Raw genomic sequence first — 24,393 nt, 5'->3', positions numbered from 1 at the left:
AAAAGAGGTCTTAGCTTTTATAAAGTATATCAACACTCCTAATACTACCAGTCCACTAATTTTCGGCTTTTTCGGCTAACTAATATTATAACCAATAATATACCTATAATTATAACCTGATCAAGTTGTAAGTCCTAGTTTTAATAGGAATAGCTCCCAATCGACGAGCATCATCATTGTTATTTGTCTATTCCAAGACTTTTGCACCACAAGGAAACTACCCTCCCAAAACACTTGGCCGTTATTGGAACGCCATGTTTCTATCTTGAGCTGGAACAAACCGAGAAGCCCAGAAAACAAACCCGAGGCCTTGACCAGCAACCAGAGAAATCCAGAGCTTGGCGTTTCCAAACATATCCGAAACGACCTCCTCCGGCCATGGACTTTGGAACATGGGGAAGCCGTACTCCTTCCCAGTCTTTTCTTCTCCCAGAGAGGCTAAAGGTGACATGCCAAGGTGAGCCGACACCTCGGTGCCGCACGGCGCAGCTCTCCAACCGCCGCAGATGATCTGTGCCGCTCTCCCGCGAGGCCAGCCAGGCCAAACCGCTTCCAAGAACATCTTCCGCAAATTTATGATGACAGGCGGGAAGGGGAGATCTCAGATCTTAGCTTGCCACAGCCCCCAGCTCCCGTCCCCAACCGGCACTTTAGACTTGCACTTGGACACTGCCATGCTTGTCTCGTTTGGGGTCTGTTTGTCCAGACCTCTCTTAGTCATTATATCCAACCAACACGACTCACATCTCAAGTGAAGCCAACTAGTGCAGATCTCTCATCGTGAATGTTCATCTGGTCCTAGACCTAGCCCAGTCCGGAGCCCGGGCCGGCCGGTAATCCAAGTCCAAACAGATCAGGCCCGACCGGCCTTGGAAGCCCGGACACAGCGCACATTAGTGGTTGGCCTGCCATACACTGAGCTACTGAAACCGGCTAGCAGCACATCCCACAGCCATACTTTGGAGAAGTCTCCAACGGAAACTCGTTCTCCCTGTTATCCATCATCTACACAGCACAAATGCCAGCAAGTGCTGTTAGTCCCCATCACAGGACGGCCGGGCCGGGGTCCCCATCTGGTCCCCAGTACCAAACTTGTGGTCCTTTGCCCTTCTCATCTAACCTGTCCCGTCTCTACTGAAAGCAAGATAGAGTTGCTCAGACGAGGGTCAACTTCAAGCCGACCGCCACCTTATCTTCACATTATGCAAGGAACGTTATGTAAGTTCTATGCTAGGAATGGGCTCTCAACCGTTGACCAGGTTGATTGTATCATGACCTTGTGCTTGTTCCATTTCGTCCGCGTAGTGGTCCGTCACGACAGGTCGACCTTGGCTTGGTATCCAGGTTAAGTGAGGTGATATTCAAGGCGGCCTATCCCCAGGACTTTCTTTCTCCTTTCATCCCATCATTCAGAGTTTTCTTCTCTCTTCGCATTTTTGAATTCTCAATTGACCAAGTATCACAAGAAGAAATTTGGTTACGTTTCTCTTCTCCCTATGCTTGGTAACACACCTTCATCTTTTTTTTTTGATATACTTTTCTCTTTTGTCTCTTTATCTACTTGACATTACACGACATCGTCTTATCTCTGCTTTGGTAACAGAGGGATAGCGGCCCAAAATGAAACTGCTGCCCGTTTTTGCCGTCTCCCTCTTGGGCTCTACAGCCCAAGCAGGGCTTTTCTCTCGTGCCCCGGGAGGTGGGTTCTTTGGTGGGAGCTTTGGGTTTGGGTTTGGAAGTGGCAACAATGGCAACAATAACAACAATGTCGACGGCCCTGGTCCAGATGGCGAATTCAACACAGCTGTTGACAGCCCTGGTCCAAACGGGGAGAACTTTGACCCTACCGCTGCCGGTCCTGGGTTTAATGGTGGTGGCGGTGGTTATGGGGGTGGATATGGAGGAGGGTACAGCGGCAGTGGAAGAGGTCAAAGCTGGAGGAGTAGATGGAGAGGGAGATTCCGTGGCGGATCCAGCAATGGAAATGGCAACGGCAACGGTCAAGGACAAGCCGGCAACGGACAAGGTGGTGAAAATGGCGCTGGCGATGCCCAGCAGCCACCCCAACCAAAGAATGTTCTCATGAAAATCGGGAATACTATCCTCCCGCCCGGAGGGCAATGCACCTTTGACGGTATACCCCCTTCCTCCACTCCTTTTGTTTCTTCCTCTGATAACTAACCCCCTCTGTAGATCTCACTCAAGAACCAATCCTCCTTTTTCCTCAGGGAGCCCTCAACAGAACTTACCTCGCCGTTGGTCTCTCCATGTCTCTTAATATCTCCTCCTTTGCAGTCTTCGATCCCACTTCGCTCGTTGCAGCAGCACAGTTGTCCTTGACGTACCTCCAGTCGGGGCTGAGACTGCGGGATTTTGAGAACCCGGTGTTGACGTCGGAGACAAACCCGCTGGTGCCGTTTATGATGGTCAATGGGGGAAATGGGACGGGGCAGGTGATGATGATTACTATGCTGTATACCCAGCCTCAGCCGTTGGTTATTGAGGAGGGGGTTCAGATTGGGTTGGCGGAGATTGCGGGGAGTGAGACGGGGGAGGGGAGGGGGGGGTTTGACTTGCAGGGCTTTTTGGAGGGGTGTGGTGTTACGAGTGGGGTTGTGGGGAGTGGGTTGGTGATGGTTAATGAGACGATTAATGGGAATGCTGGAGCGGGAGCAGGGGGTGAGGCTGGTGCTGGTGCCAGTGCTGGTGCTGATGCTTCTGCCACTGCTGGGGCTACGGCTACAGCTACAGCTGGGGCTGATGCTTCTGCCACTGCTGGAGCCGGGGCCGGTGCTGCTGGTAACGCAACTGCTGGGGCTGGGGCCGATGCTGGAGCAGCTGGTAATGCTACTGCTGGTGCTGGTGCCGATGCGAATGCCGGGGCTGGCGCTGCTGCCGGAGGAGAACAAGTCACCACAATTATCACCACCGGTGCCGACGGTCAGGCGGCTACTCTCACATCTACCATCGCTGCTGCCGGAGCGGGTGCCACTGCTGGAGTTGATGCTTCTGCCAATGCTACCGCTGGTGCAGGTGCAGGTGCTGATGCCAACGCTGGTGCCAGTGCCGGTGCCAGCGCAGGAGCTGGGGCAGATGCCGCGGTGACAGTCATCACCACCACTGATGCCGCCGGCTCGGTAGCAACCCTCACTTCCACCTTGGCTGGCGGTGCTGCTGGAGCCGGAGCAGGAGCTGTCACAGTCATCACAGCAACTGATGCTGCTGGAGCCGTCGCAACTGTCACTTCTACTCTCGCTGGGGGTGACGGAGCCGATGTTGCCGCCAATGCTACTGCCGGAGCAGGAGCCGGGGCTGATGCCAATGCCGGAGCTGGGACAGACGCAGCAGCAACTGCCAGCGCCGGAGCCGGTGCCAACGCAGGAGCTGATGCTAACGCCAGTGCTGGTGCTAATGCCGGAGCGGCAGCCAGTGCAAATGCTAGTGCTGGGGCTTCTGCGGGTGCGGGTGCGGGCGCTGATGCGAATGCTGGTGCTGGTGCTACTGCCACTGCTGGAGCAGATGCTGCCGCTACCGCTACTGCAGGTGCTGGTGCCGGAGCGGAAGCCGGGGCCGGGGCCGGGGCCGATGCGAATGCCGGTGCCGGAGCAGCAGCAAACGCCACCGCTACCGCCGATGCTGGCGCCGGTGCAGGAGCAGCAGCAACAATCGCCACCATCAGCACAACCGACGCCGCCGGGCAACCTACCGTCATCACCACTACCGTTGCCCCTGGTGTCCTCCCCAACCCGGGGGTTGTTGGCACTGGAGATGCTGGTGCTGGTGCTGGTGCTGGGGCAGGTGCTAACGCTACGGCGGGGGCATCAAGGGCTCTTACGACGCTCACGCAGGAGGTTACCATCACTGTTACTGACGAGGCGAACGTGGCGGTTACGTCTACGATTACGTTTGTGTCGACGATTATGGTCGCTGATACTACGGGAGCAGGAGCAGGATGTGAGGCTACTCCTGAGCCGGTTACGGTTACGGTTACTGTTACTGCTGGGGCGGAGGCGGGGGCGAGTGCTACTGCTGGTGCTGGAGCTGATTCTGGGTCGGAGTCGGGATCTGGGTCTGGATCTGGTAGTGATTCTGGATCAGGATCTGGCAACGGGTCGGGGTCAGGGTCAGGATCGGACTCTGGCTGTGATGTTTGTGACCAGATCAACGGTGGTGATAATAAAGACAACAACGGCAATGGTAACGGAAACGACAACGGAAACGATAACGGTAACGGCAATGGGAATGGAAACGGTGATGATGAGCCCTGCGATATTTGCGACAGCGTGAATGGCGGTGGGGATAATGACAACAAGGATAACAAGGACAACAAGGATAACAAGGACAACAAGGGCGGTTCCAACGGCTCCGGCTCCGGCAACGCCGGCTCTGACGATAACAGAGACGGCGGGCGCAATGGTGGTGACTCGGGATCTGACAACAAGGAGCCATGCGATATCTGCGAGAGCATCCACGGTGGTGACAACAAGGACGGAAAGGACAGGGGCGACTCTGGTTCTGGTTCAGATCGTGGCAGCACCGATGATGGTCGTGAGAATAAGGATGATAAGGACCGAGATGGCAACAACCGTGACTATGGATCTGGTGGCTCTCGAGGGGGCTCTGGTGATGATGACCAGAACGACCGTGATAACAAGGACAATAAGGATGGCATGGACGGTATGGACAAGGGCAATAAGGATAACAAGGACAAGGATAACGGCAACGGCGACGATAGAGGCAGCTCTGGGTCCGGCTCTGATAGCCCTTGCCAGCGCCCGGGAGGCGACTGCAACAACATGGGCGGTGGCCGCGGAAACAGCACATCCACTGGCGGCACTGACTCCAAAGACAACAAGGACAACAAGGACAACAAGGACAACAAGGACAACAAGGACAACAAGGACAACAAGGACAACAAGGACAACAAGGACAATATGGGCAACGGAGGCAATCGCGATGGCCAAAACGGAGAGAACAACAACGGCGAGGGCAAAGACCCCAACAGCCCATGTAGCACCTGCAGCGAAGGCGGTTCGCAGACCACAACAGACGCCGGATCCAACGGCGACGACGACAACAACAGGCGTCCTGCGCCCACGTCAACGGCATCTGGTGGGGGTGAGGGAAAAGACGGTAAAGGTAGCAACGGCGGAACAGGTCCGATAACCTCCTCCATGACTGATAACACTCCTTCCCCGACGAATGCTGACACGGCTGGCAGCGCACCAACATCAGTATTCAAACTGACGGTAATATACCCGATCGATGCCACGACGTCGGCTGGGAACGGAACGATACCTGCTGCTGCTGCGGCTCAGGCAGGGATGAACGACTCGCCCAGCGTTGAAACGGCTGCCGCCGCCGCTTTGGGGGCCGAGAGCACCGATTTAGCTTCTTCTAGTAGCTCTGGGCCGGCGATTGTTGTTGTTGGGAGTGGAGCGATGAAGGAGGCTCATCCTGGGGCTGTTTCGGCGTTGCTTCTTGGGGGGGTTGCGGTTGTTTTCTTTGTATTTTTGTAGTTTTGGCGAAAGGAAAAGGGGATTGGGCTGGGAGGAGGCATTGCATTGGGATGGTGTTATGGTTGATTGTTTTGTTTTGGTATTGGGAGTTATACTAGGGCTGGTTGCTATAGATAGATATCCCTTGGGTAGACTAGAGGTCTGATAGTCTCTGCGGTCCAGAGCACCGGGTTTGGCGGGGTTTGATTTTGGCGTTTTAAAAGGTTACTATATTGAGGCCTGGTTCAGCTCTCGGTGTTTCTCTTCTTCCTATTAGCTATCTATTCTGTAGTGATATTTTAAACTGGATGCTCTTTACAATGACACTAGATAGGATGAAAGTGATTAGAGAGCAAGTGAATAGGGAGCAAGTAAATAGGACGACAGAAACCCTAGCCACATGATGCAATGCAAGTGAGGAAGATGACCAGCTGCTGCAGACGGACACAAGGAAGGAATTCTCCGGACGTTACACAAAGAGCAGACGGACGAGCTTTACAAACGGCCAGTCCCATCTTGGCTGCCAAGATAAAGGAGCAGCCCAGCCCAATAGGCCCAAGCCAAGGAGCAAGAGAGAATCCCCCACAGTGGCCCGTGCTCGACAGCCGAAAACCGCTGTCAAAGTGCGGCTCTGAACTCTGGACGCTTCGATGCATCCTCCACCCAGCAGCAACCCTGCCCGACAAGAAACTCCCATCTTTAACCACCCCTCCAACCAAGCTTCCACTCAACCACACAAACCACCGACCGACAAGCACCCAGCTCATGACGTCCGCGCCCACTCTCGATACTGTCCCACCTTCTTCTTCTCAGCAAACTGGCCATACTAGATAACAGAAAGAAACCAACATACCTATCTTGTCTGCTATCTCCACAATTTCACATCGCGCAACCGCTACCTGCTACCTACCCCCGTCTTCATCTGCCTCTCTCGCTACGCCGGCACAATCACGCGCTTCCACCGCCGACAAGATGATGCCCAACCCGCACGTATATGGCCACCACCAGTATCCCCAGGCGGACTCGGCCTGGATGCACCAGCAGACATCGCACCAGCACCACGTCCAGGCCGCTGCTCAGGGTGCTGTGAATGTGGCCCAGCAGCAATATCACAACCGCCTGGCTGGCGCTCACAATGGCGTCAATGCCCTGGCGCAGAGCCACGCGCAGGAGAGCTCGTTGGATGCGTCCGTCTCGGAGGACAATAGACGGACACTGCAGTACATCGCCGATCTGCTTGATGAGAACACGCGCGAGGCGGCCTTGTTGGAGCTCAGCAAGAAGCGGGAACAGGTACCCGAGTTGGCACTTATCTTGTGGCACTCGTTTGGTAGGATATCTCCGCCTCCTTTCTGTGGCATACTTTAGGCTAACAAGTGACATTAGGCGTCATGACCTCGCTCCTTCAAGAGATCATCAGCGTGTACAGCTTGTTGAACCCATCGCAACTCACTGCGGCGGCTTCCAACAGAGTGTGCAACGCGCTGGCTCTCCTCCAGTGTGTTGCGTCGCACAACGAGACACGCACATTGTTCCTAAGCGGTAAGGCGCGCCGGCTATAGTTTATTGCTTTTTGATATGCTTGCTGACATACCTTCCAGCTCATATTCCTCTTTTCCTGTATCCATTCCTCAACACAACCTCCAAGTCTAGGCCGTTCGAATACTTGCGGCTCACGTCGTTGGGAGTGATTGGTGCGCTGGTTAAGAATGACTCGACTGAGGTGATCAACTTCCTGTTGACCACCGAGATCATTCCTCTGTGTCTTCGCATCATGGAGACGGGGTCCGAGCTCAGCAAGACGGTGGCGATTTTCATTGTCCAGAAGATTCTGCTCGACGACAACGGCCTCAACTATATTTGCGCCACATACGAGCGATTCTATGCGGTCGGGACAGTGTTGAGCAACATGGTGGGCCAGCTTGTCGAACAGCAAACGGCTAGGCTCCTGAAGCATGTTGTGCGATGCTTCCTTAGGTGAGTACTCCTTGGTCGCTGTCTACCAGCGTCACGCTGACTAGGTGCGCAACAGGTTGAGCGATAATGCGAGAGCCCGTGAGGCGTTGCGTCAGTGCCTCCCAGAGCCTCTGCGAGACAACACTTTTGCCGCCGTCCTTCGGGATGACGCCGCAACAAAGCGTTGTCTGCACCAGCTCGTTGTCAACCTTCAGGAAAATGTAGTCGAACCCAGCGGCCAACTTGGAATCTGAACCAGCATGTGCTTTCAGCAACACCGGAGCTAACTGAGAATAAGTAGCAGGGAAAGGACATGATGCTCGACCGCCTCTATAAATAAGCGGGGATTTCTTTCTTGTCTCTAGAACCAAGCGACAGTCCCACATGGGACAGCACGACGACGCGGCACTGTTTTTTATTTGATACCACAATGATACAAACCACCGCCACCATAAACATTCATGCACACACACGCAAACACACCAATGTATATCCACCTAAACAGCACACATTGCCGATTCAACGGTTTTTCACGGGTTTCATCGATCACGAAGGGAAAGATTCTTGGGAGGGGGGGGACAGGAAAAGTGTCTTTTTTCTTCTCTTTCTCGCTTTTCAACAGCGACGGTAGGCTAGTGGGGAAGGGGAGTATAAGAGAAGGGTAATCGGGGTTCGGCTCCTTTTTGGGTTTCTCTTTGTTTTCGGGAAAGATGACGACAACGGGGCACGTGTGTTTTTTCAAAAGCATACCAGCGAGTATATGAAACGGGAGGGCTGCTTCATTCCGAGGGATGAGGCAAATGGCGGCGGGGAAACAAGGGATTATGGGAAGCGACAACACATATTCATTGCACAAGGCGAGACAAGGAGGCGTTTATGGGAGTTTTTTTCTCTTTTCTGGGGGGTCAAGGGCTTCATTCTCATTCATAACACCATGTATATTTCTTAAGCGGGACATGTTTATTATTCTTTACATAGTCTTCGTATTTTTTTTTCGTGGCTTTCTTTTCTTCTCTTTTCTTCTCTTATCGGAGTGAAAAGGACGGGGGTGGCAACGGCTTTTAGCATAGCAAGGGGCTGGGAAATCTTTTTAGTAGCTTTTTTTTTATTGTTTCCTGTGGTTTTATTCTCGTTTTGTTTTGATGATTGTGAGATGAGTTGGAGTTTGATGTGAAAAGTGGTTTTGGAGGATAAAAGGTGGGGGTGGGGGGGTGTGGTGAGTGGGATGGATGGATGTACAAGGTTGGAAGGTTTGGTGAGCGACTGACTGAGGAGAAGGAGATTTACCTGCGCGGTTACTTATTTTTGCTATAACATATACCATATATCTTATACCGATGTGGAAGGAGGGAGAAGGTGGGGAATGGATCAAGAGGAGGAGGATGCTGACTTAGTGCGAAGATGGGACTGTCGAAGTGAGAAGAGGTGGGTGGGTGGATTGTGGGAAAGTTGGCGGTTGTTGTGGTGCTGCTGTGTATGATCGGTAGAAGGAAGAGAGGTGCTGTACCGGTAGCGTATATGCTGATTGAACGCCTGAAGATGGAAGGGAATGGAATAGCTGTGATACCCTCACTATTTTTCTGACCATCGAATGCAGACCACGTGAGCAAGTGAGTGTGATGGTATCGTGAGCGGGGTTGGTTTGCACCTACTCCTCCCCGCCGCTGGCCCGTCGCGCAAGCGAGACTTCAGGGACGGTGTCATCGGTGAGGCTTGGCTTTCTTTGCAGTCGAAGCAAGGGTTGGAGCTGGGGTAGGTAGGGATATAGGCCAGGGTTGTTGTTGGTAGTCGCACGACCACCAACTGAAGATCAGAAGTTGGGGGGACATTCGAGGATGATTCTAATTTCACTCTGTGAAAAAAAATGTCATTCTCGACGAGATGCTCAATACCGATAGGTTGCGCTTTTTCAAAAGTTATTTCCCCCCTTGCCACTGCCATGGTGACAAAACCGTGACAAGAGCATCTGGTTGGCTTGGGCAGAAAGACGTTGAAGATTAGCACCCACACGACACCACCACAACCAACCTGCTGGCGTACAGAGTGCATACACGGGGCTGGTCGCTAGAAATGGGAAAACCAGCGAGTGGCACCCAGATAACTACCTATCTACCAAATCTGTTTATCGAAAGGGGACAAGAGATAACAGCACGGGTTCGGATGGTCAACCACCAATTCGGATTCGGGTTATATATCCGCATGACCACTTCCAGAGGGTAGGTAACAAGACGCCTACGGCTAGATGCGGATTTTCGATACGACGTCACTTTGAAGAAAGCCGCTGTGCAAAAGAAGGGAGAAGGCGTCCCCGCAGTTAAGAGAGGGTAACGGTTCTTGTTCTTCAGCTGCCAACCTGGAAAAAGAACAATGGATTTGTTGAAGACGGGAAGAAGGCAGGTACACCCAATGGGATGTGGTTCCTGAACTGCGAGATTGCATCACCGGACATGCCACTTCCACACCACGAAGACGGGAAAAGCAATAAAAATCAAGGTGTTGATCGATGCTGCAGGCGGTATTGTTCATTGGATGGGAGGGGGGGACGGGAAGCGAATGCGCTAAGGTGATAGGTTTATGCTGTCAGGGGTGCAGGAGCAGCTACCGCTGTTGTTGCTTCCTTGTGGTTGAGCAAGTGGTGTCTTGGGAAGGGACTAAAAGTGCAAGAACTCTCGGCGGGAGAAGGAGCGAAAGCATCACGCGGATGGGAATAGGAGGCAGGAGTAAAAAGAGAAGGAAAAAACGAACGAGTGACTGACTGCGGGGTTGGCTGCTGAAGAGCAGAGGGGAGGAGGGAACCAAGTGCAACGTTTGTCCATATGATGTCTCGATAGGTATGTGTGTGTGTGCACTTACAGATAACCGCTGCAAGCAGAGTTACATTCTCGACTCACTAGTATCCTGTCAAGGCTGTCATAAGTGGAAAACACGTCCGATCGACATGCCTTTTTACTGAGGAGGGCTGAACATGGTGATGATTTTGCTGCCCACTTCCCGGAATATCTTTTTGTGGGGAAGGCACATTACCACGTCGTGGAACCAATAATGCATCGACAACCTTTTAGCTATATTTTGGAGATACCTGAACTTGTTGGACCGGGAATAGCTGAACAGGGGGGGAGGGGGAGGTTACACTCAACTTGGCCTTTTGTTAGCTCCAAGCAGCGTGTGCAAGTGGCCACTGAGACAGGTTGTATGAGCTACCTTACCTATGGTTACTGTCATGGAACTTTGTGGACCAATCTCGTTGGGGAAGCGGCCGGGTAAGGTAGGTGGTGGTCGAGATTGGGGAATCATGGGAGATCGGTTGGATTAAAAGGTGGACGGCTTCCCCCCAACCACACGATCGCAGGACACCACCTCTTCCCTTCCTCCTCTCTTTCTGTCTTTCTCCAAGTCGGTCGTTTGCTCGATCGGTCTGGTCAAGTCAGTCAGTTGCAATGTCGCCAACCAGAGGACAGACTGTTGTGTCCACGTTTGCCAGCATTTTCCTGTTCGCTCTTCTTGCCTTCACGCAGCTAGTTACCGCCCTCCCCAGCAGCAGTCATGGCTCCCACAAACGAGCAGTCGGCGACAAGTATCTTATTGGTGTGGGCAAAGCAGATATCACCGGTCCGGTGGTAGAGATCAACTTTGCTGGTTACGCCGACACAGCTCAAACTGGTACTGGTCTCCGCCAACGATTATACGCTCGCGCGTTCATCATCGGGGAGGTGTCCAACCCCGCCAACCGGTTTGTTTACCTTGTTCTGGATACCATGTCTGGCGATACCGCCGTCCGCCGTGGGATTTTGGAGGGCATCGCTGCCCAAGGGACGGGGTACAGCATGTACAAAGCCGGCAATGTGGCTGTTACCGGCACACATTCACATTCTGGTCCCGGAGCCTGGTTCAACTACTTGCTCCCCCAAATCACGAGCTTAGGTTTCGACAAGCAGAGTTACAAGGCTATCGTCGACGGCGCCGTTTTGGCTGTCAAGCGGGCGCACGAGGGCCTTCAGGAGGGTTACCTCGACTTTGGCACCACCAGAATCGAAGACGCAAACATCAACCGGAGTTTGTACTCGTACTTGGCCAACCCTGCCGCGGAACGGGCTCAGTATGGGGATGACAGTGTGGAAAAGATTATGACGTTGTTGAGGTTCCAGAGGGCGTCGGATGGGAAGAATATCGGGGTGTTGACTTGGTTTCCGGTCCATCCTACTTCAATGCAGGGGAATAATACCCATGTGACGGGGGATAACAAGGGGTTGGCGGCTTATTATTTTGAGAGGAGCGTGAGGGGTGACAGTGCGGTTGCCGAAGGGTTTGTGGCTGGGTTTTCGCAGGCAAATATGGGGGATTCGTCGCCGAATGTGTTGGGCGCTTGGTGTGATGATGGGTCCGGGCAGATGTGCGATTTTGAGACGAGTACGTGTGCGGATGGGAAGAGCCAGGCTTGTCGGGCGAGGGGACCGGCGTTTGAGAAGTTGGATTTGGGGGTGGCGAGCTGTGAGATTATTGCGCAGAGGCAGTTTGATGGGGCTAAGAGTCTCTATGTGAGTTTTCTTTTGGCGACGTCAGCAGGTTCTTGAACTGACAGCTCTAGACTTCTCTTGCTTCTTCATCGACTCCTGTCACAGGCGCCTCTGTCCGCTCGTTCCACTACTTCCAGGATATGCGCTACTACACCTTTCCCCTTGCCAACGGCACTCTCGTGCAAACCTGCCCTGCTGCGTTGGGACACTCCTTTGCTGCCGGCACATCTGACTGGCCCGGCGCATTTGACTTCACCCAGGGCGACTCCGGTGCGCCCAACAACCCGTTCTGGTCTGTTGTCGGTGGTTTGCTCAAGGCGCCTTCTCCCCAACAGAAGGCCTGCCAACAGCCCAAGCCTGTCCTCCTCAACGTAGGCGAGATGGACGTCCCCTATGCCTGGAGCCCCAACATTATGGATATTCAATCTTTCCGTGTGGGGCAGTTCATCATCGTTGTCTCCCCTGTCGAAGTCACCACCATGGCTGGCAGAAGGTGGAAGGCTGCTGTGAAGAACGCGGCTGCTTCTGAGCTGTCCTTGGGAACCGAACCCTACGTCGTATTGGGAGGTCCAGCAAACACTTACTCCCACTACTTGACAACCCCAGAGGAGTACCAGATCCAGCGATACGAAGGAGCTTCGACTCTCTTTGGTCAGTGGGCGCTCCCCGCATTTGTCAACCTCACCCTCCGCGGCCTGCCGTATCTCTCGTCGTCTTCCAGCTCCCAGCCGACTTTCGGCTCTCCAGCACCCCCAGACAACCGCGAAAACTCGCTCAGCTTCATCACTGGCGTCGCGTTTGACGCCGAGCCCATCGGGAAGAAGTTCGGGGCCGTCCTCACTCAGCCTGCTGCGTCGTACACCCGCGGTCAGGCGGTGAGTGTTCGATTCCAGGGTGCGAACCCGAGGAATAACTTGAGACTTGAGGGGACGTATGCCGCGGTCGAGAAGCAGGTCAATGGGCAGTGGACGAGGGTGCTGAGTGATGAGGATTGGAAGCTGGTGTATACTTGGAAGAGGACGAACTGGGCTTTGGGCCACAGCGAGGTGACGATTACCTGGGAGACGAGCGCGACGGAGGACAGTGCGGGAACGTATAGGGTGAGGTATCATGGTGATTCGAAGCCGTTGATTGGGAGTATTAAGGCTTTTGAGGGGGTGTCGAATAGTTTTACGCTGAGTTGAGGGGGATAAAGAGGGGTTGATGGGTAGATGAGATGATGACTGGAATGAACAAGACAATAAATAGCCGTTAAACAGAACACTCGCTGCGACTTTGTGGTGTGAAGGATGTGGAGGAGGGTAAGGAGGGTAATGAGGGTATATGGAGCTTTAGGAAATAGCAGTGTGCGACCTACAATCGTCAAAGATGAACTATAAAGGAAGTTGAATCGACGATTAACTCGGTAACCTAGGTACTTAGTAGACTACGGTACTTTAGGATAAGTCTCAACTGGTGAGATGATGGGGACTTGGCCGCTGAAGCAACCGACAACATTAGTTCAAAAAATTATTAGCTATCTTGTCGAGATATTTGATCAATCGCTAAAGTAATCCACAGCTTTATCGCCAAAAGGACCCAGGACCGGATCGACGACATCCTCCGCAATTTAACTAGCCATTGTAAAACACTTCGATCGAACAAAATAAGTAAGTGTAGTGTTGATGAAGGAATAAAATGCGACCTAGGTGTCTAGCTGGCAGTGTTAAAGTAGCCGATGGTTCTTTATTAAGCTGATAAGTCCAGCAAGCCCTGAATAATAGGCTGGTTAATGGAGAGGATAAGAAAGCGGTAAGGGCTGCTTGGAATAACTACCTCAACCGACTGAATGAGTTGACAGGCAGCTCAATCGATAGACATCTCAATCAATAGACATCTCAATCAATGGACAGCTCAATCGACAGACAGCTTAATCGACAGACAGCTCAACCGACAGACAGCTCAACCGACAGACAGCTCAACCGACAGACAGCTCAATCGACAGCAGATCACTTGGCAGACAGCTTAATCGGCAGACCGCTTAATCGATAGCAGCTCAATCGATAGACTACCTTAGGCATCCAATCCAATTGATTGAAGCTAATCGATAGACAGCACAGCCAACAGGCAGCCTAACAACCGCAGGCTTACTTGACTAGTAATTACAACTCAACAAAGAGCTCAATCGACAGCCTGATCGTCAATCTCCATGTTATCTCTATTAGAAGTTCATTCGATAACTTAATCGAGTGATTTATCGATAAGTTTAACGACAATCACCTCTCGACCTTGATTCCAGCTCTATAGGTAGACAGCTCAGTCGACAGTCTAGCCGAATATGCCTCTTAACTATCGAAGGACCTACCCTAAGTCTGCCTAGCAAACCGAATCGAATTTATTCGGATTAGAGTACCCCAGGTTAACCAATTCCAGAGCAAGAGAGCTAACCACAAGAGCAAAACAGACCTATGAAAGACCAATCGCAGCTTGTTGCCTGCCTGACATCATCCCCATTCGCGCCTACACTCCAGTCCTGCCGCACAAACAAATCTTTCTTTCTTCTTACCTGCCTTACCTACCTAACCTACCTACCTATTCTCACCACTGTGTAAACCCCAATAAGGTAAAACAGCAGTGGCCAAAATCTCATCCGTTCTTGTTCGTGCCGCCAACTGGGAATGGCGTGGTAATCGATCATCTCCTGTTACCTTACGAAAGCGCTACCGACTCTTTGTCAGTGTGCTAGAATATGATTACTAACCGCACATCGTCGATTGTCGGTCGTTGGTAGGTAGCTGACAGTCGCTTTCTTGTAGTCGAGAGGCTGTAGCTGCTTGAGCAGATGATGGTGTGATCATACAGTCAGTCTTGTCACATTTATGCGATCGACAACAGTCAAGTAAGTTGGGTAGGTTGGAGAGGAGATCAGGCAACGGAGGTTTTTGTAGATCGGCAGAGGTATGCGATCGACCTGGTTGCTTTGCTGGACAGGCTTGGTAGGATAGATAGGATGAGTCTGATGGGTCTCTTGGAGGGAGGGAGGTGAAACGGGCCGATGAGTGTGGCGTGAGTGGGAAGTTTTGTCGCTCAGGTGCTTAGGAGAAGATTCCTTCGGCTTAGCTGTCGAGGTGATGTCTTTGAATGAGATGCGGGCGAGGAGATGTCGAGGGAGAGGTATCGGTTCTTCTCTCTTTTCGTTGCGGTAAAGGAGTGTGAAGGAGCGATAGATGGCATCGGATGATCAACTGTGTGTAGCTGTGTTGGTGAGAGACGAGGAGACCTGTAGGTGGAAAGATCGATCGCTCGCTTTCTGTTTGCAAGTGCGAGCTGTAGGTGGGACAGAACAGTCGGTGTGAGGCGAGGAAAATGGCCTTCGATGGCCCGCATTTGCGTTGTGGCATCTCGGATCTTTCTGCGACTGTACAGGATTAAAGAGCCCGCCAGAATGAGAAGAAAGGGCTGTCAGTTTCGAGGAGGTGGAAGCCGGCCCGTCAAGATTAGCTGGGGTAACTTGAAGATGTTCTCAAAGACGTGAGTGGTGCGGCTATGGTAACCATTACGTTTCAGCAGTGGAGGTGCTGAAAACAACACGAAAAGAAGGAGAAAGCAAGACCAAGGGAATACGAGAGAGAAAGCGGGGACAGCCCCCGAAGGAGGTGAGGTAAGCGGAAGTCTCGGCATGGGAAAAGGGGCAAAAGGGGGTAAACCAAGGGTTGGGGTTATAGCCTACAAGTGTAAACAAAACATTTGACGTCAGCCTCCCCAAGCACACCCTTATCAAACTACCACAATAGGTCTACCCCTATCAGTTTTGCTCCTTTTTATCAACTTCAATATCCAGACACTTGTAGCTGAAACGGCACTGTCCTGCGTGAACAGCTCCCCTATCAACCTTGCCTTTCACCCCCCTGCTCGCCAGTGCAGTGCGATTGACGTACGTACTTCCCCCCTATGATCAGTCATCAGACCATTATGCCTAACGTACCTAGCCGTCACCGTCACCCCATCACCCGGCAAACAGCGAGAACTGCTACAGTAATTCCCTCAATTTTCTGCCAGCAGATACAGCTTGTGCTTATCCATTCAAGTGCCGACCCGTGTTTGCCATCTCTTCTGCGCTGGCCTAACAGTTTCCTTGATCATCGAAGCTGGTATCGACTTCAATGATCGCCAAGCCTGATTTTGGTTATTTCTCATGTTTCTCACGTCATGTGTTTTCCACTCGATGGTAAGTAGTATCGGCTGCTCCCGCTTCTGGACACCGAAAGATGTAAGGGAGAAGGGTGGAATAATAACCACAGAAAACGTGTGTCGGGGACCCTGGGAAGTGACTTGTCCGGCTTAGTTCTGCGTGATGTGTTTTTTCTCTTGGGGAAAAGAGGAATTACGTCTTGCATAATCTGAGATCAGAAAAAGAAAGTCAAAAGGGAGTTGTAAACGGTTTTACTGAGCTTGGCTTTTTGCTTGGGATGTGAGTGGTCGCAAGTGGGGATGTCGAGGGTGCGATCATGACTGAGCTGGGGTGGATACATGATCAGGGGAGTTGGTCAGGGGAGCGAGACTGAGAGTGGACGGTTTCGTCCGCCGATGGCGTCGGAGAGGGGCTTTCGGTAGTTGATTGTTCTTGCTTCTTTTTACCAGCATTTTTGAGCCATTGTCCAGGCCACATGACGGGATATCCAAAAGCTACACCTTTAGGAGGGTAAGGTCTGGTTGTCAGCGACAGAGATCTACTGGCATATTTCATTCTGGCAGCATTGTTCCGGGACAAGGTTCTATCACTGGCGATAATGCCAGTAACGACAGCTCGATTTTGCCTTGTTGTACATGTATCCCGAATAGCAATGACCCCTCCCATCATATCAGTGAGAATACAAAGGCCTATCATCCATATTCCGCCCATCCAGCTGTCTGTCTCTGCCATTGAACGTATTCCCATTCCAATGCTAAAAAAGTCCCCTGACCATTTCCAAAATCGGCCATGTACGGCTTCCATATTCTAGGAGTCGTATCAATCCATTCAAGCCGTAACGCCTTCCCATGTTTGTGTGTCTGGTTTGTTTGTACCCTTAACGTCTTTGCTCCCAAGGAAAAACACCAGTAATGTGTATATGCCGAATAAAAATGTAGTAAATAAGAACCAGATGCCCCTCCCTACTTGCAGTAAAAACCCTGCAAATCGATAGAAGCTGGAGAGAAAGGGTCGTGTGTAGACCCTGTCAATGGGGTATCATAATGCCTAAAAGCACCTTGTTTTAACAGAGAAGAAAAGCAAAGACAAAAATTAGATTGTCGCTCGATGCATCCGGAACGCCGATCCCTGCTGTGTGACACAATTTGAATAAGAAAACAATGATCCTGAGCGAATCTCGATGATGTGGCTGCTGGTGAATGTCTCATCGTGGCATCGCTCTATTTCGAAAGCTCGATTCATCCGTCCATCTCGCACTGAAACCCGACCGAGATGTTGAACTGGTGGCTGTTGAACTGTAGCGGAATCATGGTCAGGTAGTTGGTGAATTTTTGACCATCTTTCTTGAAGTTGGTGACTGGGATCTGCAGCTCAGAGTTCCGCTCGACCGATTTCCGCATCTTCTTGATTGTCTTTTCGTCGACATATTTTCGTGCCGATTTGGGCTTGACTTGCCCACCAGGGGCCTGCATGAACCGGCAGTTTCTCTCCAATACCTCTGGTCGGTTGTATCCTGTCAGTTCCAGGAAGGAGTCTGATGCGTAGATGATGGGCTGATCGGGTCGCAAGAGGTCGCAGACGATGATGGGGCACGACATGTCGACAGCTCCAATGTCCTCCTGGGGGTTTGGTCTTGAGTGGAGAGAGATCTGTTACACATTGTTAATGATCTGAGACCGAGCTAGGCAGATGGTCAGGGAATACGAACCAGCACCGACATGATGTCAAGACCGCTGTTGGAATACAACCCAGGAAAGATGACGGGATCGTAGATTTGCGTGTCCAACTGCCGGCCACCATAGTGCTAAAATAACCTGGTAAGCAGGGGCGGACAATCAGGATCTAGAATGCTGTCTACCTCGATAGCACGACCCTCCCACGAGTTGCCTTCCCATGTATTGACCTGGTTGCTCATGCTGGGCGTCACGGTGAATTTGAAAGCCAGTGGCACTGTGGTGTACGAGGCCGGTTCTGGAACGAGTAAAAGTCCCCTTCACTAACAAGACATCCAGGTAAAGGTGGGTGACTGGGTATATGTCCGAGGACTCGCTGTTCGTGTGCTGGATGAAGGCTTGACAAATGGGTTAGGGAACCCGCTGTGTAACCTGTGCCGTCACTTGTTCTTGTTGACTTGTAAGCAGGGCGCTGGGCTCCTGGTCTGGGTGATGATGATGCTGATTGTGGGGTGGCGAACAAAGGAGAAGGGGATGATGGATTGAGGAACGGAACATGAAGATATTTAATCAAGAGGTCAATACGGTGGTGCTCCGACACAAAAGCATGGCCCAGTGGTCTGGGTAAGGCGACCACAAAGTCTGCGTGGAATCGAGATCCACGGAGGTTTGGTGGCAGGGACGGGGGCCGTGTGAAATCGGACGGGATGACGGAAGGTTTGTGACAAGGCGGCCAAAGCTTCCCGAGCTTCAGATGAGCAGATGGACAAGGAAACAAAGAACCAAAACTATATCGCCAGGCACAGGCCCGGAGAACAACAGGCCATGGGCCAATTGCCGCGGGGGACGAGGGGAAAGAGGGACTGTCCCAGGGCCGACACCGTTGGATGAATCACGATCCCAAAACCCATACTGAGCTGACCGAGTCGTTGTGTTCCCCTACGTGGCCCAGGGTGGTATTTTGGCCCATATTGGAGGGGCCAGCAGGCCAAGGGAGCGAATTTGGTGCTTTCGATGCATGTCCCTGATCGCTGAACGCATCGGCAGCTGTTGTGATCGGAGTGATCTCAAAGGACGGTCTAACAGCCCCAGCCATGCGGGTGCTTGACGATCTGGACCCAATGGACCCTCCACCCTAGACCCCTGCCCTGAGGAGTGAACGCCGTGAGAGCGATGGGGACTAGGGGAGCTTGGAGCGGTTATCCATTACCGGTGTTTCCCACCAGGATTTCCCACCAGGGGAAGATAGGGAAAACAGAACAACAGCATCTGCACCTCAGGCCATGCTTTCTTCTTTCGTCGGCCCCCCGGAAGCGCGCGAAGCGACAACCAAGGAGCGGGAAATCGCACCTCTGCACGACTGACAGTGTCCTGCTGCGTGATGAGCAAAACAGGTCATTGGCAGGGGTGGAATGTGAGGGCGCTGCGGGAATGACGACGAGGGTTGCGCTGATGGGCTCGGCGATCGCTGCAGCAAAACGGTTCTCATCCTGATCTGGGGCCATCGAGCTTTAGCCTTGGATCGGCCCAAGGAATTGGTTCCACGCTTCGCCAAAGGCAACGCTCACAAACGGCGCCAGCGCTCCACCACCGCAAACCATCCGTATGGCCTATGGCTGCTGGATAGAAGTCCGGCATCGACCCACATTGTTCACCGCATATGGCACTTTCACTCTGTGCTGCTGAAAAGAGCTCTCGATTGACCCTGGGGGGGAGCTCGTGCCAACCCAGCCATAACTGACCATGGTATTGGCACTGAATACGAGCCTGAGCAATTCAGACAGGTCAGCCATCACAGATCTTCTTCTTCTCTAGCAGGACAGCATGGCGGAACAAGCCGCATGATAGACGGGGAATGTAGACCGCCACCCTCCACGAAGGCTTGGATTTTCTGCCTTGTTTCCTAGATATGAGATGCATAAAGGCAGGCGCCGTGCATCACAATGTCACATGGCCCAGCCCAGGAGTGAGAGGTGAGCGGGTGACAAGCTGACTTGACTACACTCGGCGCTGGCAGTTCTGTCTGATGGAATCGGCGATATCAACAACAAGAGGTTGGCCGCCCTTTTCGACAGCGCAGCTAGGGTATCACGACGCACGGGACATGGCCGTTACACATCTGGGCTCTATCAAACGACACGACCACAATAGAACTGGTCGGGCCGACGCTTCGATCAGGCGGGGACGGGTGGTGAGCGCACAAAGAGATGACAGTAAATTGTCAGTGTGCCGTCGGTCGCGCGACAGGCGAGCGGATCGCAATTCTCGATAGATGAAGCGACGGGGGAAACGGCGGGAACGGAAGCGAAAGAAATCGAAGAATCGACCAACCTTCGCCGCGCCCTTGCTTTTTGGTGATGGCGGCGGCGTTGTGGGATGAGTGTCTCGGGCCTCATATGGGCAGGCTGAGACAGGTGCCGGAAGAGGCAGCCTTCACGTCTTTCATCAGTACCTTGCCTTATTCCGTACACCTGGTTCGTGGTACAGTTCAGGATGGTGAAGCAGCGCGATGTCGTCAGAAGCAGCTCCGAGGTCTCGGCTTTCCATCGACATGAGGCTGAAGATGACATGGGATTCTGGTAGTTGCTTTCACTTCGGCCAATTGAGGTTGACAGCGGTGCAACTCAACCAACGGGGAGGGCCCAGGCTCTCGGTCAGTTCCGACAGCCGACCATCCCTGCCAATGAACTGCCCGATGGAGGGGATTTAAGCCACATCTGGTAAGGTGGCTTGCGGGGCCCATCCCTCTTGGCAGCGAAACCTTATCTGGGCCAAGAAATCACTTTGGCAGGGGCCGGGCAGACGCGTCTGAGAGTATCGTTGCACACGCGTTTTCAGCTTCCCAGTTCCTCAATCAATAAATCGACGAACGAAAAAGCACCGATTTTTCCAGAAGCCGTCAAATATCTGATTTGTCCCGATCTCCAGTCCTCGGCGAACCCCCCGTCTATCTTGTTTCTTGAACCGATAAACGCAGTCAGCCGCGCTCGGGTTCTACCCGACAGAATAAGGCCAAACAATTTCGGGATACACGACAGTGATTGAACTCGAGTCCGTCGACTTACTTTACCACGATTCAGCGCTCTAGGAAACCATAACCCGGTGATCTTGTCTATCGGATCCCACAACTTCCAAGGTCACCATGCCACGTCTACTGCAACGCTCGCGGCCCTCTGAGCCAGCACCAGCTACGTCGGTCGGGTCCGACGACGTCTCCCTGCCCGAGTATGAGCCACCGGCGTTTCCGATGAACGATGAAAACAAAGCGAAATTGGAAAGGCTGGTCGCAGCTCAGCGAAATGACAGCGATGCGAGGCAGTACGAAAAACACCTCAACGAATGTTCAAAGAACCTGATCAAGGCTGTCGGCAGTATCAACGATCTGCTCTTTCAACGGCGAAGGCAACTCGCTCGGCATGTGGAGAAGCGTCGATCAGAAGGTGTCGACGACAAGAGCGAGGCTGAAAGAGAGCTCGAAGAATATGTCGCTGAGTTGGAGGCAACCATCAGCACACTGACAGACAAATCCGAACAAGCCTTGCGGCGTGTAATAGACTGTCGTGCCGAATTCGAAGATACCAAAACAGTTCTTGAGTCCGTGGTAGTGACAGTCAAGGCTCAGCAGCCTCGACCTGAACCGAAACCTAAAAAAGAGAGACGGCAGCAACGGCGCCCTGCCAACGATGACGACGACGACGACGAGGACGAAGAGGTGGAGGAAGCTGAGGATGTGCCCCCAGTCGTTGGTGTCATCGATGCTCTAAGGACAGCTCGAAAGGTCAAGATGATAGAGTACTCCAGATTATCTGCTTACGATAAGTATGCTGTCCACAACGACTACATTCCTTTCAAGAGGACGTGGCATGATGCCATGCACCCGGACAACGAGATCCCGCTGCCGGATCCCTCCACTTGGTTTGACGAGGATGGCAACCCAGTCAAGAATGTCGTCGACATTCAGGAGGATGACGATCTTGTTGTCGAGCGTGAAATTGTTGACCTCAAGTGCCCCTTGTCATTGCAGGTCTTCAAAACGCCATTTAGCAATCACAAGTGCAAGCACACCTTTGAGAAAGATGCCATCATGTTTTTCATCCGATCTTCCGGTGGCAAGGCACAATGCCCTGTTCCGGGCTGCTCAAAGGTACGGGTCCATGTCCACGTTATGTGTCGAGTTTCCTACCCATACTAATTTTTGCTCTTTAGGACTTGATAATCACCGACTTGTATCCAGACGAAGTCATGCTTCGGAAAATGAAGCGAGTGGCAGAGGCTTCGAGACGTAATGCCGACGCAACCTCAGATGTTGAAGAGGAGGAGGAAGAAGATGACGACCCCGATGCGAGCATAGTCATTGGACGCACAAACAACATTAAGAGGGAGAGGAACAACCGCCGTGTGGAAGACATCGAAGAGGACTAAGAACGACGATTGAATCTATGACTATCACTCTACTATGGAAATAATCACACCAGCCCCGATTTGCTCCAGAAACAGCTCAACGCCCCCACAAACGTCAAAGAATGAAACAAGTTTTGTCCCCTGGACTCCGAGTAGCTCACAACTTGCTGTCGCTTCTGTCGAATTATTCTGCGCGTCCTGTTTCCGCGGATCACCTGCCCCGAGACGCCTGGCTGCGAAACCACCAGTTTAATAATACAAAAGGTTTTGACACCGAAATCAGAGACATGACTTATACAAAGGAAGTTGGAGGTGCTGTGGGAAAACATGTAGAAACCGGAAGCGATCAGGGTTCAGTGCCTGGAGTAGTCGAATGAGTACCCATAGGTCATGTGGGCGGCAGACGGCTCCTGGTAGCTCTGGGGATTTGGCGAGGTTTGGGCCGAGACTAGAGCATTCCCGGCTCGGTGATGATAGGTGGACATCTGGTCAGATGGGTAACCAATGGCCTGGTGATGCGCATATGTATTGTATGAGATGGGTGACAGGTGGGTATTTGCCTCGGCACTCGGATGGATGGGTATCATGCTGTATTGGCTGTACTGGACTGTGGGTTCTGGCTTGATGAAAGGGCTAACGGGATGAGATTAGCTATCCAAATATGGGCAAAATGGCCGGGAATTTCTGGAGCATGGAGCTTTCAGTAACCAAAAGACTCACTCTCTGTACTCGTTCGACTGTGTCGTCGCGCTGGATCCTGGGTGGTACAGGTCGCCTGGGGTCATGGCTGGTGAGCTTGCTTGGTATCTGTTGTCTTCGAGTTCTGGGCTTTGATTAGGCGAAAGATATCGGGTGTCGTCTCCTTCCCCGTCCTCACCCATGGAATTCCCACGCCTGCGACGAGAATACTTCTGGATGCCCCATTTGTCGAACCGCGATCGATAGGCCCGGGTACTGTTAAGAATGGTCAGAATATCATATTCATCTAATGTATGTGACGCCATGAACACAAGATCAGATGATGATCCGTAGGGACGGACAATCACCACATCTCAAAGGACCGAGGGAGGGCAACATACGACGCCTTGAACCGGTACTGCTGCTCCATGAGCTTCTTGACCTCATGGAGTGGCTTCCTGTTGTCCCGATACTCCGCTATGATGATCTCACGGTACTGTTCCCACGGCTTCGTCATGATGGGCAGCAAGTGGCGAGTCTGATTGAAAATGGGATGGTTGCTGATTTGACACGATTGTCTTTCGGACTTCTAGGTTTGAACAAACCACACGGACGAGGCTGTCGAAAGAATGATGTGTTGTTTCTCTTGGATGAGAAGACGACGATCTTGAACTGGTTGTCTTCTTCATCGTCCACTTGGTCAATGGCGGCCATACACGAAGTGATATAGACGGACCAGCGGCTGTCTTTCTGCAGATCAAAGACGATTGACGTGGTCCGTCTATCTCCAGGCCGATACATCAACCTGGGCTGAGCAGGAAGTCATGCAGCTGCGTTGGGGGTTCTCATACAGGTCAAGGCAGCCAATAGCGGAAGACAGGAGAGCCTCGCAGTGGCCACTTGGCGGCACTGTCGAGGAATCAAATGCTCGCGGGGCTCAGATAAACAAGGCTGTGGTGGTGTGTAAAACGCCGGTAGGACGGCGGCGACATCCAGCAAAATCCAGAAAAGGCACATCGGCTTTGATGCTGTTAGTTGACCTCCACCAAGTTCCATCATTTCCCAATGTCATTGACAATGATGAGGCTCAGGCAGAGAGCCTCTCAAAAAACACTTGCAAAGGGCATATCGAGGCATTTCGGGGTGGCTGCGAGCAATTTTGCTAGCTTGTCTACCAAGACCAGTCTTGGTCAGGGAGATGACGCCAGACCTGGGGAAGGAGGGTCGGAAAGGTGCCAAACGCGGGCCGTGAGGGCCAGCGGCAGACGGAAGCCAAAAGACTTGACAAGGCTTTATGAGCCTCCCCCTCACAGGCGAATGCCCATCTGAGATTTGGCTCGATTTGAGTGTTTCGTCCCGTCACAGCTTGAGTGGCATGCTCCCGCAGTGACAACAACACCCCCCTTTTCGATCTAGCGGCGAATCAGCTTCAGGGCCTCGGAGTCCCGGTGTACACGTCCACAGCCAGCCTCAATTGGGGGAACCCCTCATATACTGGATTG

At 52.5% G+C, this 24,393-nt stretch overlaps 6 protein-coding genes across 6 annotated transcripts; 4 read left to right on the top strand and 2 right to left on the bottom strand.

Moving 5' to 3' along the window:
- Window positions 1-2,423: 2,423 nt before the first annotated feature.
- Window positions 2,424-5,519, top strand: PODANS_4_6930 (uncharacterized protein; the record flags this gene model as incomplete). Its single annotated transcript, XM_001906111.1, has 1 exon — window positions 2,424-5,519. One exon carries the CDS (start codon window positions 2,424-2,426, stop codon window positions 5,517-5,519), a length of 3,096 nt encoding a protein of 1,031 aa, XP_001906146.1.
- Window positions 5,520-6,148: 629 nt separating this feature from the next.
- PODANS_4_6940 (uncharacterized protein) lies at window positions 6,149-7,708 on the top strand (the record flags this gene model as incomplete). The annotated part of the gene is made up of 5 exons (XM_001906110.1): window positions 6,149-6,268; window positions 6,336-6,828; window positions 6,876-7,040; window positions 7,100-7,475; window positions 7,549-7,708. The coding sequence occupies 5 exons, from the start codon at window positions 6,149-6,151 to the stop codon at window positions 7,706-7,708; spliced, it is 1,314 nt and encodes a 437-aa protein (XP_001906145.1).
- A 3,183-nt stretch (window positions 7,709-10,891) lies between these two features.
- On the top strand, window positions 10,892-13,152 carry PODANS_4_6950 (uncharacterized protein; the record flags this gene model as incomplete). Its single annotated transcript, XM_001906109.1, has 2 exons — window positions 10,892-11,989; window positions 12,040-13,152. The coding sequence occupies 2 exons, from the start codon at window positions 10,892-10,894 to the stop codon at window positions 13,150-13,152; spliced, it is 2,211 nt and encodes a 736-aa protein (XP_001906144.1).
- Window positions 13,153-17,377: 4,225 nt separating this feature from the next.
- Window positions 17,378-18,054, bottom strand: PODANS_4_6960 (uncharacterized protein; the record flags this gene model as incomplete). The annotated part of the gene is made up of 3 exons (XM_001906108.1): window positions 17,378-17,791; window positions 17,848-17,943; window positions 17,998-18,054. 3 exons carry the CDS (start codon window positions 18,052-18,054, stop codon window positions 17,378-17,380), a joined length of 567 nt encoding a protein of 188 aa, XP_001906143.1.
- A 2,900-nt stretch (window positions 18,055-20,954) lies between these two features.
- Window positions 20,955-22,234, top strand: PODANS_4_6970 (uncharacterized protein; the record flags this gene model as incomplete). Its single annotated transcript, XM_001906107.1, has 2 exons — window positions 20,955-21,956; window positions 22,019-22,234. The coding sequence occupies 2 exons, from the start codon at window positions 20,955-20,957 to the stop codon at window positions 22,232-22,234; spliced, it is 1,218 nt and encodes a 405-aa protein (XP_001906142.1).
- Window positions 22,235-22,566: 332 nt separating this feature from the next.
- Window positions 22,567-23,408, bottom strand: PODANS_4_6980 (uncharacterized protein; the record flags this gene model as incomplete). Its single annotated transcript, XM_001906106.1, has 3 exons — window positions 22,567-22,846; window positions 22,934-23,167; window positions 23,293-23,408. 3 exons carry the CDS (start codon window positions 23,406-23,408, stop codon window positions 22,567-22,569), a joined length of 630 nt encoding a protein of 209 aa, XP_001906141.1.
- Between the last annotated feature and the right edge of the window lie 985 nt (window positions 23,409-24,393).

The sequence above is a fragment of the Podospora anserina genome, chromosome 4, assembly GCF_000226545.1.
Source record: "Podospora anserina S mat+ genomic DNA chromosome 4, supercontig 4".
Classification (NCBI taxonomy): Eukaryota; Fungi; Ascomycota; class Sordariomycetes; order Sordariales; family Podosporaceae; genus Podospora; species Podospora anserina.
Note: the sequence above shows the minus strand (reverse complement) of the source record. Positions and strands in the feature narration are given on the sequence as shown.